Consider the following 17,842-nt stretch of genomic DNA (forward strand, 5'->3'; position numbering starts at 1 on the left):
GATGTTGGAAATGGGGAAGATTAGATGAAAATCTATGAATGATTGGTATGCTAGGAGATATGGAAATCTAACAGAGCATCTGACCCACAGACATCCTTCAACAGAAATACAGGTGGGGCCTCTGCTTCTGGGGAACACCCAGGCGGAAGGTGGTGATGGTTCTACTCTTGAGCAGTCCAAATTCCCACTTTGCCTCTAACTGAAATGCACATCCTGTTATACAGAAAACACAAATAAAGGAATATGATCTAAAGCTTACTTATTTGACAGCATTCCAAAAAGGTAGATTGATGACAGGTCATTGTAGTTTTAAATGTCCAATCCAGAAGATAGTGGAAGAATACATTAGTAAAACTGTTGTGCCGCTGTGTATAAGTGACCAAAAGTATTTGTAAGCAATAACCTAAATAATGTGTTATTTTTAAAAAGCCAAATAGCTAATTCAACCAATGGTTTATAGCTTTGCTAAGTGGGTTCAGAGACCCTAGAACTGGAAGTGAGGATTCTGCAACCCAGTTGTGTTAATCTGAAAGCTTTTTAGTCCAGGTTCAGATCACATTAGTGTGTATGTAGTTAAGAGAGATTGGGGGAGGTGGGCGAGAGGTACAGAGAAGAGGTATTACCTCTAGAATTTGTGAAGGGTCCTGAAACATACACTTTCCACCACTGTTGTCCTCCCAGTCTTCTCTCTGACCATCCTTTTTATCTCCAAGAAGAGGAAATTGAAGGCCTTCTGGGATCTACACAACAAAGAGCAAGTGATACATTTAAGCCCCTACCCTGTGTCAAAGCATCTTGTGTATTCCTTCATGCTCCAATCTTACTGGAGAGCGAGACCATTTCCTAGGTGACTGAAGAGGTGGAGAGACATGCCCCTTACTCAGTGTTAGTTCATATCAACAAGGGGGTTTGAATCCAGATCTGTCCCATTTCCTGTCTGAGTCATCTCCACCGCAATGTTTCTAAAGTTCCTCAGGAACCTTTCCTTTCCTGCCAGGAGCAATCTCAGCTTTGCCCCCCACATGGCTAGCTCTCCGTTCAGAAGTCACTGGTCGGGGTCCAGCACCTTCCACCCCAGACCACAGCCCCATGCATGGCAGAGCCCTCCCACCTTCCTTGCTCCAGTCTACGTGTTCTTGGGAGCAGAAAACACTACTCATTTTCTTTCAAAAAACAATCCTATGCATTCTTGCGTAGAAGGTAACTGTTTTAAAAATGATTGTATTGTTAGAGTAAGACTCTTTAAAAAATAAAATATCTTTATATTTTAGCTTGTTAACTTTTTAAAAAGTGATACCCAAATATAATAGTTGGTGTTCACAATCTAATACATTTGAAAAAAATAGTTTTTGAAATGAAGTTTAACACAGTTTCCTTTGAACTACACAGAAGTAAATACAGTTATGAATAGTGAGAGTTCATCTTCCAGTAAAGGTTTTCAAAATCAGAAATAAGTTGTTAGCCATCCGTGTGTGACTGCCTGGGTCCTCTTCTCCTTCCACCTCATCCCTCATCCCTGCCCCCCGTATTGGGTCTTTTTTTCACATAGAAAACATGGGGGGGGCGGATTCTCTGAGAATATGTCTTTCTGAAGGCTTGGGAATGGGAGAGTCTGAACTGAGAAGACGGGGTGGGGTGGGGGGAGAAGACAAGGCACAGCATGGGCACCAGCGTGAGTTGATGAAGCTCCTCGGGGTCCCAGGGTGGAGACCCCCAAGGATGCTTGCAGCCTTCTGCGTGCCTTCTCCCCAGCCCTGGGGGAGCCTGTGCATGGACGGTAACTGGACTCGGCCTGCCACCTCGCACAAGCCACATGCTCCGCCAGGGAATGAGTGTGAGGGACAGGCACCGCCATTCGTGTGTTACAGGAGGATTCGTACAGTGAGCCTGGTAAAAGCTCGGACAGTGGGCTGCTCTTGCGTGGCAGATCTGCGACCTCTCCGAAGGGAGGAAGTTGTTCACCAGCTAGTGAGCTGTAGGTTAAAGAAAAGTTGGATTTTAACAAATCTTTTCTTTAATAGCATTTTTCCTGATTTTGAAATGAATGCACTCCAAGTATAGAAATCGTGGAAAATTCAGAAAAGTATAAAGAAAATAAACACTTGAAATCTTACCACCCAGAGATTACTTAGAATAGCATAATGAAGAAATTTAAATCATCATATAATTCTGCTTCCACCTTCTGGAGATAACCACTGTTAATAGGTGTCCTGTATTCTTCTATGTATGCACATAGGAATACATAGCTTACATAGGTGGGATCATACCATGATGCTATTTTTAAGCCTTTTTTATTATCAACATAATAAAAATGTGTCCATAACTAAATATCTACATTATTTTAAGAGTTCCAAAATAAGCAGTGTTTCCAGTCATCAGGAACTTTTTTTGTAAGATATATCGTGTGTGTGTGTGTAGTATTTTTTAAGGGGAAAAAGTATAGAAGAACGTACATTTCTAATGAGAAGAAGGACTTCTTTGGATGGTTTTTCTGCTTTGTACTTTGCTGTATTTTTCCAATAATTACACTCCTTAAAGTAACCACAGCTAATATTTTGGTATATTTCCTAACAATTTTTAAAAGTGTATTTTAAAGCATCATTGGAATCATGCTGTATATAGGATTTTCTACCCTCTTTAAGTCGTCTAGTGGTGTTCAATGGACATTCGCCTGTATCACTGATGGCTATATGATGTTTTTTCATGTGGGGATACTATGATTTTTTTCTTTCCTCTGTCATGGACAGTTTGTATTATTTATGATTTTTTCACTGTGTAATGCTGTGATGAGTAGTTGTGTCCCTGAATTATTTTGTTTCCCTGTCTGAATACTCCTTAGAATTCAATCTTAGGAGTATAGTCACTGAGTCAGAACGTGTAAAATGTTTAAGGCTCCCATTGCATATGAACAGACTGGCTTTAAGAGTTTCTACTCATTAATTACTTATCAAATAAGGTCTTGCTCATTGGTTATAATAAAATGCGTGCTGAAGGTAACTGTTATTATCTTATTTTTAAAGCAGATCTTTCAGTCCTGTTCTTTGAAATATTTACAAATATTATATTTAAACCTAAAAACCATGCTTCTTTCCCCCAAATTTTTCAAAAGTATTTTAAATTAAAGGTAAGCAGTCATCTTAAAGAAAGTGTAAAAAAATAAAGAAAAAATCATCCTAATGTAGTCACAGTTGTTGTTTTGTCAAATCTCCTTCCTCCCTTTTTCTGTAAATTTTACACATTTGGGATAAAAGTATATGTAGGTTTCATATCCTGCTTTTTAAATTGAACATTCTGTTGAAAACGTTTCTTCCGTGTTGCTACATAGTCTTCATAACTATCATTTTTTTTTTTCCTTTTTTAAAAATTTATTTATTTATTTATTTATTTATTTTTGGCTGTGTTGGGTCTTCGTTTCTGTGCGAGGGCTTTCTCTAGTTGTGGCAAGCGGGGGCCACTCTTCATCACGGTGCGCGGGCCTCTCACTATCGCGGCCTCTCTTGTTGCGAAGCACAGGCTCCAGACGCGCAGGCTCAGTAGTTGTGGCTCACGGGCCTAGTTGCTCTGCGGCATGTGGGATCTTCCCAGACCAGGGCTCGAACCCGTGTCCCCTGCATTGGCAGGCAGATTCTCAACCACTGCGCCACCAGGGAAGCCCATAACTATCATTTTTAATGATTACAAATTATTCCACTGACCTCATGTAACGTAATTTACGTAACCATTTCCCTACTGAACTCTTACGTAATTTCCAAATTTTTACTTTTATAACACCGTGGTGAATGTGGACTATTTCCTTAGGTTTGAATCCTTAAAGTGGATTGACTGGGTCTGGATTTAAACTTTTGGTCGTTCAGAATTTTCACTAACTCATACTGGCCTGTCTTCTTGGTTAGTTTTTAAAAAAAATAAGTTTATTTATTTATTTTTTGGCTGCATTGGGTCTTTGTTGCTGCACACGGGCTTTCTCTAGTTGCAGCGAGCAGGGGCTACTCTTCCTTGCAGTGCACGGGCTTCTTACTGCGGTGGCTTCTCTTGTTGCGGAGCATGGGCTCTAGGCGCACGGGCTTCAGTAGTTGTGGCACGTGGGCTCAGTGGTTGTGGCTCGTGGGCTCTAGAGTGCAGGCTCAGTGGTTGTGGCGCACAGGCTTAATTGCTCCGCGGCATGTGGGATCTTCCCAGACCAGGGCTCGAACCTGTGTGCCCTGCATTGGCAGGCGGATTCTTAACCACTGTGCCTCCAGGGAAGTCCCTTGGTTAGTTTTAATTATTCAAACTTAATTCCAACAACAACGTGAAACTCAGGACGTTCCGGTTGGCAGGGAACCCAGTAGAAACTGTGATGTCCTTAGTAACAAAGTGGTCAGGACGCTATCCTGTTTGCCAAGTGAGCCTTGGGAGCCCTGGATGTTTCAGACCGAAGGGAAGTGTACAAAAACAGAGCACTTTCCTCGCGTGCCCTATTGGTATACAGTGCATGCCCTCTGCTGCCACGCACAGAAACCATTTATTAAACAGCCTTTGCCAACAAGGAATAAAAGCACAGAGGCAGGGAGGTAGTCATTATGTAACCCCCTCCTTTTTTTTTTTTCTTTTTTTCTTTTTTTCCCTCCTTTTTCTATTTCTTTTTGTGAGAATGACGTCAGCTCGGGATGGAAATGCATTTATGGTGTCTCCTTTCTGCTAAAGTAACCTAGAGACTTCATCTTCAGAGATGCAAAATTGAGATTTTGCAAACGTTCATAAATGCTTCTTTGTTGACCGTGAGCCGTGTGGTTTGGCCCCCAGTGTTATCTTAGATAGCACAAATAAATCTGGCAGCCTCCACTGGCCTCAAACTAAGCATTACACCACCCCCAGTCCCCCGCCCCCCCATTGTCTCCCTCCTCGCAGAATTTCCTCTTGGCCTTCAGCAGCACAAGCTCAGTCTTCTCATCAATATGCCCTGTTAACTGCTGCCAAAGCTCCAGCGGTTTAGTGCATATGTTCCCTTCATCATTTCTCTTTGTTCTAGAAAAGTCTGTGTTTGTTTTCTGAACCTCCCCGCCTCCCCTCGCCTAATTCCACCATCACCACCGCTTCCTATAGACATGACCTTCTACTGTCTACATGTTCATTTACAGCACATCCTAGATTTCTGCCACGGAGAGAGCCTTCGCAATCTTCTCACAACGTGCAAAATCATCCCCCGCACCCCTTCCCATAGAAAAATTTGTTAGGCATCGTCGCCCCAGAGCTCGTGCCTTAGGAGCCCAGGTGAAGGGCTGCTGGGTCTCTCTGGTAAGCAAGAGGCTCCTAGGAGACAATGTTACCTCCCTGCGCGGATAAAGATTCCTTTTTAGGGTTTTCTGCCACTCCAGCGCAAGAAAAGGACGCTTTATTCTTGGAGCCGAACAGTGTGTAGGCAGAGTCGATCTCAATGGGTTATTCATGGTGTCCAAGAGAAATACTTCTGGAGCTGTATTTCATGTGAGATGGAAGTGGGCTTGGCACCCGGACAGGGGGGCTGGCTGCTCGCTGGGAATGCCCCGTGCCTGTCGGACTGGCCCGGCCCCTGCCTGACATGGCCAGGCTCTTCTTAGCAAGTCAAGGGGTCTTCTGGCTCCTCCCCACCGGGCCTGCCTGCGCCCGGCCAGGCTCTGCCAGCCTGCGTGCGCGTGCAGAGACCCCCTGGTTGTTTTGGCCTTTAAGTATTTTCCGTCTCTTACCATGTGTAAAGTTCCACCCCGTTCCCCGAGCCGGGAGGAGAGGATGAAGGGCTATCAGAACGTGCTCTCTCTCCTCAGCACAGGGGTTCTGTGGAAACCCTGGAATCGTTCGTGGAAACTCTGTTTATACAAAATACCACCTCGCTGTCATTCCTGCCCTTGCCACTTCCCTCCCCCAAAAAAGTATTTCAAAGAGGCCTCTGCAGCGGCCCTGACCGTGGACAAACCTGATGTTTTGCTTTGTCTGATAAACCGGCGGTGAACTGTGCCTGCTCAGTACCTGGTCAGCAACTCCTGGGAACGCGCAGGAAAACCTTCCTAACATGGAGTTACATGTGTAGAATGGAACTGGGAGGAAATTCTCAGAGTGAGGGACTTTTTTCCCTTTCCTTTTCTGGGGAAAAAAAGGAGAAAAGAAAAAAAAGTTAATGTCGATTCATTTGGTGGAGATATAGTACACTTTTCTACCTATCCCCCAAAGGGAAGTTTGTATTCTTTTAAATAAAACCATTTTAAAAGCAGAACTCAAGCCTAAAAGGATCCAAGGTTCTCCTGAGTTCTCAGAAGGTGTAGATTTATTTACTATAGTTAAAACATAATTAGTTCTCAGGGGATAGTGTGTGTTTTAAACGGCTTTATTGCCACCATATTAGTTTTCTGAATAATCAGAAACTTCTGTTATGATTACGTTCTAGTGTTCAGACAGAAACGCACTGTAAGTAGAAACAAATGTCAGGAATTGCTAGTTGTCACTCGAAGAAGGGACACCACATCAGCGGGGGGAGAAGGAATCTGATAGGATATTCCAAAGAAATGTAATCTTAACAATGTCTTGAATAAACCGAATGACAGCTTGGGCAGGTACACGTGCACACACACTGCCCCCCCAACCATCTTTTTTGATATTGAATGGCGTTTTCTTTGTCCCTTTTCCGTCATTCTCACTGCAGAGGCTGGGAATGGGGTCAGTATCCCTTGAAACCCGTAAGATGGCCCTTCCTCACTAACACATCCACAAATGAGTGCACACAGTGTCCCCCACTCTGAGCTCTCGGTTCTCATGTCGTGTCCCTGTTCTGGCTGACTGGTCTTTCCCACCGTTTGCAGGTTGATGTTTGAGATGCCGCAGGAAATGGGTTTAATCGCCATCGCAGTCCACCAAACGCAGGGCAAAGGTCAGTCATCTTTTGTTACTGTTTCTGTGGTTTTTGTTTTCTAAAATCTGTGACTCTCCTGTCCAGAGAGCCAATTGATTGCACGTGCTGATCATCGACATGGCTCGAGTCAGAAGTTGTTTTCACACACCCCTAAAATGGGGAAGAGGGAGGGAAATCAATTAGAAGATTGAACCTTAGAAGAATTAAAGCGTTCTCTTAAACTGAGATGTTTATTAATTAGTTGACGTCCGCTTGTGATGGTTTTAATGTTCATTTACCTACGTCTTGTAAATTCTTCTTTCTGACACATTCTAGGCATTGCAGTGTGTGAATAATAACTATGTTATAGAGACGTTTATTTTCCTGAAGGTTCTCTGTGAGGTGCCTTCTGTGTCTATACCGAGTGTCACATGCAGGGGTCGTTCATCTGCCAGCTGGCACTGGAATTTGCACGGAGTGGGCACTCGATCAATGATCAGTGCCTATTCACAGAATGACCACAAAGAAGCCAAGGGCTGCCCAGAGCTTCCAACACCTGCTGACTCTCAGAGGCAAGAGCCCACATCCTCCCAGAATCCATCTGGGGTCCAGCCCCAAGCAGATTCGTGCTCAGTGGTCATACCGAGAGCGATTGGCCCCTGTCTCTCCCCACCCCCAGCTGGCAGCAGGCCGACCCAAACGTCCTTTTAACTCTCAGAGGCTCTTATGCCTTTCTCAGAAGAAGCAACGAAATAAGAAATCCACTGTTTTCGCTTCTTTCTCTTGAGCATGTCTTTTGAACATAACTCAAAGAGAGAAAAAAATTTATTTTATTCAAGGCTGTGGTGCTCAGTAAGGTGGTTTAAAAAAAAAGACATGGAAGAAGGTTGATTATACCTCTCGTTTTGATTATTTTATTTTCTTGGCTTCTATTTTTTAAGAAAAATAACTCAGAGAGTTAATATCAGGGATCATTTTTCAAATTCAGCTTCCTTAAAAAAAAAACACAAAAAACAGCAAGATCTAATTCACGTACCATCCAGTCCCCCAGTTTAAAGTGTACTATTCTGTGGTTTTTAATGTATTCACAGCGCCGTGGGACCATCACGGTAGGGATCACTTCTCGCAAATGGCTTCCAGGGCCTCTCCTGGACCGGTATAGATTCGGTCCGGTTTCCCCACTGTCTCTCTTTTCACCTGCATTGCCGTATGGTGAGAGTTAAACTGCGAGTGATGTTCAGACACTGTGTAAGACTTTATCATCAAAGTATAAATGATATGCTCACAGAGGGAGGACATTATGCTGATTATTGGAAACTTGTTCAGCAACAGAGCTTCAGATTTTAAAAAGCTTCTCTGTTGTTGAGTTAACCCCAGAATAACCAAGCATGTTCATCAGTCGTTCAGGTGGGACAGGTCTCGAGTGTGTGGCTCTGAGGCCTCAGCAGTTTTTCCGGCATTCCGTGCATCTGAGTCTGTTCATGGTGCAGAATGGCCGGTTTCCTGATGGCACTTGTGTTCCAGGGCGGGGAAGGAATGCTTGGCTGAGCCCCGTGGGGTGCGCTCTTTCTACCCTGCTTGTCTCCATCCCACTGAGATCCCAGCTGGGACAGAGGATTCCGTTTGTCCAGCATCTGATGTCTCTGGCTGTCGTGGAGGCGGTAAGGTCCATTCCTGGGTACCAGGTATGTGCAGTTCATCACCGTCACATCCCCACCATGCATGCACACCTCAGTTCAGGTGTGTTTGTAGTACGTGTCTGAACGATTCCTTCATGTGGAGCCTCAGCCTGCTTTTGCAAAGCTGGCAGCAGAGTGCTCCTGGAGGTTTAAAAGCACCGTCAGGTTTATAGCTGCTTCAGGCTTGCTGCAATGTGATTATTTTCCAGAATTCCCTTTCTGTCCTGTTGTCACATTTGTCAAATGTCCTAGTAAGGGCAAGCCTCTTTTTCCTTTCTGCCTGCCTGCCTTCCTCCCTCCCTCCCTCCCTCCCTCCCTCCCTCCTTCCCTCCCTTCCTTCCTTCCTTTCTTCCTTTCTTTCTTATTGAAGCACATTGGACTGGATGGGTCTACTTATCTGTGGTGCTTTCTGGTGAAAAGGCTTATTTTATAGGCCTAAACAAACCTTCTCATTTCCTACCTTCATTTACCACAGTCTGTGCTCAGCAAAGCTATCCCTTGTCTGTGGCTGCCTGGGTTCAATGTGCATGTTCGTTTAGGGCCATCTGCACCCAGCTGTAGGGACAGATGTGCCTGCTACATCAGTACTTTTGAATGCTTTGGTGTCAGTTATTAAGAAGACAAGGAAACGAGAGCAGTTAACACAGCCATGAAGCCTTTCTCCCATTCCCCAGGCTCCACTTGCTGTATCCCCCTCCTCCTTTTCCTGGAAGAATTTCATATGGATATAAAAAGGGGGTTCTTGGGACTTCCCTGGTGGCACAGTGGTTAAGAATCAGCCTGCCAATGCAGGGGACATGGGTTCGAGCCCTGGTCCAGGAAGATCCCATATGCCGTGGAGCAAGTAAGCCTGTGTGCCACAACTACTGAGCCTGCACTCTAGAGCTCGCGAGCCACAACTACTGAGCCCATGAGCCACAACTGCTGAAGCCCATGCTCTGCAACAAGAGAAGCCACCACAGTGAGAAGCCCATGCAACCGCAAGGAAGAGTAGCCCCTGCTCGCTGCAACTAGAGAAAGCCTGCACGCAGCAATGAAGACCCAACGCAGCCAAAAATAAATAAAAATTTTTAAAAAAGATTCATTCATCTAAAAAAAATTAAACACATACAATTAAAAATAAGGGAGTTCCTCCCCAGCCTCCCTCCCCACCTACAGCTCTTAACATCAGGCTAAAAACAATGATTGTATTAATTCGTGAAGCAAGATGCTAAGATCATGACTTTGAAAGGGGGCCTGTCATGAGTGTTTCAATGGAGAAGCAGTCCTCTCCACTGCCCCTTAAGCTCCTCCGATGTGGCCATGTCCTCATAGTCATGGTATGTGGGACCAGGGTGCGTGTTTCCCGTATTACGTCAAGTCATTGGCATGTATGCCGAAGCGTGACACTTGTTACCAGGTGCTCAGAATCCTTGCTGTGTCTCATGGGCTTGGGCTCATCAGACTGTCACCAACCTTCACAGGCCCAGCATGCAGCCCCTGAACCGGACACTTCACCTTGCACTAAGCAGTTGAGAAGATAAAATTCTGTTGTGGGGAAAATGTTTTTAACCCTAGCAACAGGTTAATTAGTCTTAGGAAAATAAAGTAAAAATTTAAATTAGTCTGTTTAGCTTTTTCATGGCTTTAACTTTGACCTTTTAGCCTCACTTGTTAACTTAGCAAGCACTTTTTGAGTGCCTGCTGTGTGCGAAGGCTCTGCCAGGTGCTGGGGTAGCGGGTGGGGAGGTGGAAAGCTTGCCCTCAACAATGGACCCGGGCGTGTGTGTCCCCATTCTCCTTAAGAAGCTCCCACCAAAGTTCCTATCCCATTTCTGCAGTTGTCCAGCTCAGCCTTATCTTCTTATCTGTATGGTTTTTGGATTGGCTTCATTCTTATTTTATTTTCAGTCTTATTGAGATATAAATGACATACTGCAGTGTATAAGTTTAAGGTGTGCAGCATAATGACTTGACGTGCATATATTGTAAGATGATCTCCACAGGAGGTTTTATTAACATATATCACTTCATATAGTTATTAAAACATTTTTTTTCCCCCTGTGATGAGAACTTTTAGGATCTACTCTCTTACTTAGTATTGGGTTGGCCAAAAAGTTCGTTTGTAACAGCTTACGGAAAAACCCGAACGAACTTTTTGGCCAGCCGAATATTTATTTATTTATTTATATAACTTTATGTATTTATTTATCTTTGGCTGCATTGGGTCTTCGTTGCTGTGTGCGGGCTTTCTCTAGTTGCAGCGAGCGGGGTTGCTCTTCGTTGCGGTGTGTGGGTTCACTGCAGTGGCTTCTCTTGTTGAGGAGCACGTGTTCTAGGCGTGTGGGCTTCAGTAGTTGTGGCACGTGGGCTCAGCAGTTGTGGCTCGCGGGCTCTCAAGCGCAGGCTCAGTAGTTGTGGCTCGTGGGCTCCAGAGCCCAGGCTCAGTAGTTGTGGCGCACAGGCTTTGTTGCTCCGCGGCATGTGGGATCTTCCCGGACCAGGGCTCAAGCCCACGTCCCCTGCATTGGCAGGCATATTCTTAACCACTGTGCCGCCAGGGAGGTCCTGAATATTCATTTTTCACCGAGTCTAATTAGCTTACACACTACAGCTACAGCGAGGTTGAAATAGGCCCCCCGTTGTGCTGGGTTGGCCTCTCTTACGTCCTGCCCTTCTTGTCCCCGGCCAGATGTCACCATCCGCACCCAAACCATACCCAGCCTTGTCGGACCAGGGGCAGTGCGGTGGCCTGCTTGCCACCCCTTCCGGAACCCGCGCGGGGCGGCCCGCTCTTGCTCCTGCTGCTTTTCTGTCCTCGAGGTCCTGCTGGGCTTCTGCAGCCTCCTCCCACCCGTACATCCTGCTCCTGTTCTCTTCTCTGCACCTCCAGGTCCTATTTGCCCTGAGAGCCCTGGCTCAAATGCCATTCCTGGAAACTCCTAGCTACAAACTCTCCCTCCTCCGACGCCATGCAGCACTTTAAATGTCTGGGCCACTTTTAGGGCACCTCCCATGGATTGCTTGAAGCAGGGTTATTTGTGCTCCAGTTCTAACTCCTACAAAGCAGCCAGCTCTTTGAACACAGGATTGGTTTTATTTTGGTCCTCAAAGAGCCTAGAGTAGTGCTTTATACAAGGGAGGCCTGTAGTAGCTGTCTGAATAAAAGGTTGAGACAATGAAAAATAAACATCTGGACTTTCTCTTCATCTTGGAATAGATGTCCTTGTTCACCTGGGTGAGAACCCAGAATTTCACAGGTTGCATCATTAACTAACTAGACCTGAAAATGTAAAGTGAGACAGGAGCCCGAGAGCAGGGCCAGCACAGAAGTAAGCAGCGGCCCCTGTGGTGGGGGAGCTGTTTCTGAGCTCCGGCCGGGACTGTGCTGGCCACAGTGGGACGTGGGTAGGCAAGAGAGGAGGAAGAAGGGGAATTGGGAGAGTGACCAGGACCATGGTCTCCCGGGTGCAGATTGTCTAGACCAGCGTCTCTCAGTCTCAGCACTGTTGACGCTTGGGCCCCTCCGTCTCGGTTGTGGGACCCTCCTGGGCATCACAGGCGGTGGAGCGGCATCAGTGGCCTTTCCCCACTAGATGCAGGTGGGGTGCCTTCAAGCTGTGACAAGCAGAGATGCCTCCCAGTATTGCCGGATGTCCCCTGCGGGACAGACTCCCACCCCACCCCCACCCATCCCCCCGAACTTTAGTTTAGTCCAGAAAAGTAATACGAGGTTTCCCTATCATAGGGCAGATGAGCTTTTAAAGGACAGAAACATGTTCTAACTGGCCAAGGTGAAAAGAAGTCCTGCTGGAGGGAGGGAAGAGGATTGCTTGGAAGCGGCAGCCTGCATAGCATAGGGTTAAGCTCCCAGGGGTTGGTGTCAGAAAGCCCTGGGTTTGTGTCCCAGTTCTGCCACTTGCGGGTGGTGCAACCTCAGGCAAGCCAGGCAATGTCTCTAAGCTTCAGTCCTCCCTTTGTTAAATAGAGATGACACATGGGCTTGGTATAAGTGACATACAGGCCAGCTCCGAGATGGGGCTTGGTGCCGTGCCTGCCCCCCGTGAAGAAAGAGCCAGCCCTGTGGGACTCAGAGGCCATTATCTACTCTCTGGTCTCTTGGTTTTATTTTGCTGAGTGTCTCTCTTCCAGCCTCACGTGTCCAGATGGGCTTCCTTCTACCCACACCTGCCTGCCAGTCCCAGACCCAGGAGCCCTGGCAGTTCTGGCGCCCACTGGGTCTCACCCAGTCTGTGTGCCCCAGCTTCACAGTCATGGCAGGAGGTGGGGGTCTGGGTGGCCCAGTTCAAGGCAGTGTTCACCCTTGGCCCATTCCACTGAGACCAGGCACAGGCAGGGTTGCCCAGGCCACATCCTTCAGGATGGAGAGGCAGCAGGCCACTGGGCAAGTCTATTTCTCTTTCCCAAGTTGACTGGTGGCAGTTCATGGAGACCTTCTGTAATAACTCGGTAAAACGAGTTGCTCCTCTGTATCTCCATAGCATTCTGCTGAGACATTTCTACCTGACTTTTAGGACGTTGGTTAGTTCAGGGCCATTCGTCTCCCTCTTGAGCAGAAGCTCCTTAAGGGAGAAGAACCCTGAGAGTAGTATTCTCTCCCTGCCCCCTGTCCCCAGCACACGATGGTACTCTGTGGTGTGGTTGTTGATATTGGGATAATGAACTTAATACCCAAAATAGGCATCTTCGGAGAGTGTTTTTGATGATGAACAGCGATGGGGGTGGGGAGAATGCTGGGATTCCTGTTGAATGTGTTCTTTAGGTCTCCTTCCCTCTAGCCCCACCAGGTACTTTAATACTGGATTGTTCCAAAGAGGTGATTAGCTGTCTCAAAAAGAAGAGAGGGTGAGACTCCCTGTTCCATTTGTTTCAAGAGTATTCTGTTCATCTTTTTTCTTTTGTTTTATTTTAGCTGGACGACCTCTTCTCGTCCCTCTGTGTCTTGTGACTGCTTGATTAATATGCAGATTTTCCTTTAGGATATCAACTTACGAGTGAAGTGGCCCAACGATATTTATTACAGTGACCTCATGAAGCTTGGTGGAGTTCTGGTTAACTCCACACTTATGGGAGAAACATTTTATATACTTATTGGTAAGTGTTTAAAGCCTTCCCCCAGAATTTTTAGATTAATAAAAATAAAAGTGGTTCACGCATGGCTATATTGGGGGGAGTGGATTATCATATGGGATTACTTTTTCTTTGAGTCTTGAGTTATAGAACACAATATGTGTGCACAACAGGCCAGATTGGTAGAAAGCCCTTCAAAGGGTTTAGTGTTCTATCTATGGCCATGGAAACCACCGAATTGGCATCTCACCAAACAGGTGTTTTCTCATACCTCTCCACACTCCTGCTTCTTAATGAATTAGAAACAGTGAAAGTAAACATTTACTGTATGATTTGGTAATAAGAAAAGAAAGCTAATTTCAAGGATGGGTGTCCTGGCAGTCTTTCTTGCATTCTTAATCTGACCTTCCCAGTCCATGGAAAAGTTGCCTTCTTTTTGACCTCAGAAGAAGCTCCAGGCTGGTCAAGGTGGGGTAAAGAATCCCTGTTTCACATCAGCACATCCGTATCAGGCAAGGAGATGGATCTGAAGTGGTTTCAGAAGTTCCTCGGCCCCTGGTCATCCAAGCATCAGCTTCTCCCTAATGCCCAGGAGAGCTTGATTGGTGTTCAAAAATCAGTAATGGAGAGAAAACATGTGATTGTGTGTTAGAAGTGCCAGCCAAAGAATACAAGGTGTATGCTTCCAGCTCTGCTACCAACTGGCAATATTATTCTAGGCAAGCTTCTTCATACCCTCCAAGCTCCGTTTCCCATCTGTAAATGAGTAACTGGGCTAGGTGCAGAGATTCCTAATAGGGCCCACAGATATTGAGGAGGCCCAGTGCTGGGTTTCCGTCAGGGAGCTAGGGAATTTTGTCACTGTGGGGGGAATGAAACATTTTCCTGTGGGGAGAATCCATATAGTCTTAAGGCGTTGGGAGGTGGAGGAGGGGGACAGGGGGGCGTCTTTGGGGAAAGATTCAAGGTCACCGTCAGGGGTGCTTGCTGGTCCTTAGAAAGATGCAGCCTAAGTTGACAGTAGTTCATGTAGCTATTTTCCCAGGACTTTGGATTTCTGAATACAGGGGAGCTTTTTCAGCACTATATACACTTGATTGAATGCTTTATATGCCACAGGTGCTTCAGCTATTGTGTATGTTGTCAAATGAAAGAACAAATGAACAACTGCAGATTCTGCCCCTGTTGCTCTAGTTACTTGTTTTTTACATTGCTTTGTATTTTAATAGCCAGTATATTTTAAAAAAATAATAATCTGAGGCCGATCAGTCCTTCCCTTAACACTGAAAATGGCGCAGAACATTTACCAAAAAGTAGTTATTGTAAATATCGTTGTTCTATCTGAGGCGAGTATTTTGGGAATTTTTTTCTCAGAGGCCCTGAAAAAAACGATAGTCTTACTGCCTAGTTCTTGCAGTATTTTATTTCTTATTGAAGACCTCTTTGAGGTTCATTCAGGGCCCTGCTGAAAACTAAGATTCGGCTTTTCTAAAGATTCCCCTCTCCTGCAGAGAACGGTGGTGTTAAGTAACAGCAGAGATAAGCCAGAAACTCACTCTCCTGAAGCCTTGGTTTAGGGGCTTGTGAAAGAGCCACTAAACATGGGCTGGCCTTTTGCCAACAGTGTAACCCTAGCACCAAAGACTTCCAAGGATGAAGCATTAAAAGATGTGTTTTAGGGTTAAGTCGTGACCAAGGTTGGAAATCTCTGAATCCAGAGTTTACTTCTTAAGACCTGAATAAAATTCTTTATTTTCAAGCATGTGTTCCATTATTTAAATAGAAAAAGAAACAAGAGATTTTATTTTACATCGGGCTCAGTGCAGAGCTCCAATTCTTGGCTAGACCACAGGAAGTGGTCGTTTCAGAAGCAACTCTGTTTTGTGCCATTCATAGCTTCTGCTTAATTGAATCAAATCTGGCTTGCTTTTTTTCCCCAACTAATTTGTAATAAATTTGGAATGATTCTGGTTTGATGGGGATCGTGAGGGAAGGATGAGAAAGGAAGATGGGCTCAAAGACGTAAGTCTTTCTCTAAGTGGCCAGAGACAATAAACTCAAAATGAGGGTAGGGAAGCAGGAAGTTGACAGTAAAAACTGTACCTTTTTCCAGGAGGTTGAGAGAAACGTGTGATGTCGTCAGTAGGTTGAGGTACTCGTGTTTCCAATTGTTTGTTTTCATCCAGGCTGTGGATTTAACGTGACTAACAGCAACCCCACCATATGCGTCAACGATCTCATCACAGAATACAATAAGCAACACGGGGCCGAACTAAAGCCCTTAAGAGCTGATTATCTCATCGCCAGAAGTGTGACCATGCTGGAGAAGCTGATCGACACATTTCAGGACGAAGGGCCCAGTGGCGTTCTTCCTCTCTATTATAAATATTGGCTACACAGGTCAGTGCTGGCTTGTCTTCATTGTTTTAAAATTCCTTTATTAAGTCAGTAGTTTAATATCTTAAAACGAGAAGCTAAACACTGGTCCGGATCATTATCTTTTACTTCACTGATGGATAAACCTGGTGGATACCACCTCGAGCAAGTTAGCGTCTCCAGTCATCGGGACAAACGGGCATCCCGTGCCTCCTGGTGGGATGCCCTGGGAGAGACACAACATCACTGGAGATTTTCCTGCCCAGCATGTTTAAGCTGAATCTAATTGTGGGGAAACAGGCCAATCTAAAATGTGGCACATTCTTGATAACAGTCGTCTTCAAAGTGAGATCTCCCAGCAGCAGTGGCAGCCTTACCTGGGAACTTGTTAGAAACGCAGGTTCTTGACTCCCACCCTGGACTTCCTAAATCAGAAACTCTGAGGCTGGGGCTCAGCATTTTGTTTTAACAAAGGCTCCAGGGGATTCTCAGGCACTTCAATTTGAGAAGCACTGATGTATACCAATAGGCCTCTACCCTTCAACAATGGCAGTGTCTTAGAGACAAAGAGAAGGTGGGAGAGTTTTGTGATTAAAGAAGACTAAGGAGTCATGACAGTTAAATGCAATATGTGATTCATAATCAGATCCTGGAAGGGAGGAAATAGCCACAAAGAATATTAATGAGACAATGGGGACATTTGAACAGGGAGTGTATATTAAATAATGTTATTGTATCAAGATCAAATTTCTTGAGAGTGATAATGATATTCTGGTTTTGTAGGAGATACTTCTTATTCTTTGGAGATACATGCTGAAGTATTTAAGTATAAAGTGTCACGATGCCTGCAAGTTATTTTTAAATATCAGCAAAAAACACCCCCACAAAACTGTAGGGGTGTGTGTGTGTGTGTAAAGAGAGCAAACATGGGAAATGTTATCAGTTGGTGTGAATATAAGTGAAGGGGGAATATGAGGTTCATTGTACTATTTTTCACCTTTTCTGTAGGTTTGAAATTCTTCAGAATAAAAATTGGGGAGGTACAGAGTCTATACTTTTAAAACTGTTAACAAGGATATAACTCAACAGTTGCATTTGGAAACTGTTCGAAAGAAGTAAAATTAGAATGACTTTAACTTATAATTGACACTACCCAACTTGATAAGAGTTTTGAACACAGCCAGAAAGCGGCCAGTCTCAGCCAAAAAACCTAGAGGGTTGCACAATATTTCTTTAAAGTAGCTAGAGGGACTTCCCTGGTGGCACAGTGGTTAAGAATCCGCCTGCCAATGCAGGGGACACGGGTTCGAGCCCTGGTCCGGGAAGATCCCACATGCCGCGGAGCGACTAAGAACATGCGCCACAACTACTGAGCCTGCGCTCTAGAGCCCGCGTGCCACAGCTACTGAGCCTGCACGCCTAGAGCCCATGCTCCGCAACAAGAGAAGCCACCACAATGAGAAGGCCGCGTGCTGCAGCGAAGAGTAGCCCCCGCTCGCCGCACAGAGAAAGCCTGCGTGCAGCAACGAAGACCCAATGCAGCAAAAAATAAATAAATAAAAAAAAATTAAAGTAGCTAGAGGGTGAGGAAGTGGTGCAAATAATCATTCCAGATGATCAGAATGAGGAGTGACGTCGTTTATAAGAGAAGCAATTCCTAACTCCCTAGTGGACTTTCCATCGCCCTGGTTATTCGGGTAGTTTTCAGGATAATTCAGGGGAGACCAGTGGAAGTCAGAGCTCAGGCTCAGATGCATTTTAACTATATCCATCCCAGCCCACCCCCAAATCCTTTTGCATAATGGATAATTACTTAACTAATTGTCTCAAGCAGCAGCATTACATTTCCCTGTGACTGGGGGCTGTTCTTCATTTT

At 45.3% G+C, this 17,842-nt stretch overlaps 1 protein-coding gene across 4 annotated transcripts in view; it reads left to right on the forward strand.

The window, feature by feature from the left end:
- The window catches only part of HLCS (holocarboxylase synthetase), a 195,021-nt gene that overhangs the window by 173,996 nt on the left and 3,183 nt on the right, over window positions 1-17,842 (forward strand). For 3 of the 4 annotated variants that reach the window (XM_082394583.1, XM_082394584.1, XM_082394586.1), the window contains 4 exons: window positions 6,813-6,880; window positions 8,366-8,526; window positions 13,500-13,614; window positions 15,777-15,990. In XM_082394583.1, the coding sequence (XP_082250709.1) occupies window positions 6,813-6,880; window positions 8,366-8,526; window positions 13,500-13,614; window positions 15,777-15,990 (558 nt within the window). Of the gene's footprint in view, window positions 1-6,812; window positions 6,881-8,365; window positions 8,527-13,499; window positions 13,615-15,776; window positions 15,991-16,974; window positions 17,840-17,842 lie in introns of those variants that run through there. The other variant, XM_082394585.1, reaches the window with a different exon arrangement.

Source organism: Balaenoptera borealis (genome assembly GCF_965194805.1).
Source record: "Balaenoptera borealis genome assembly, chromosome: 5".
Lineage (NCBI taxonomy): Eukaryota > Metazoa > Chordata > Mammalia > Artiodactyla > Balaenopteridae > Balaenoptera > Balaenoptera borealis.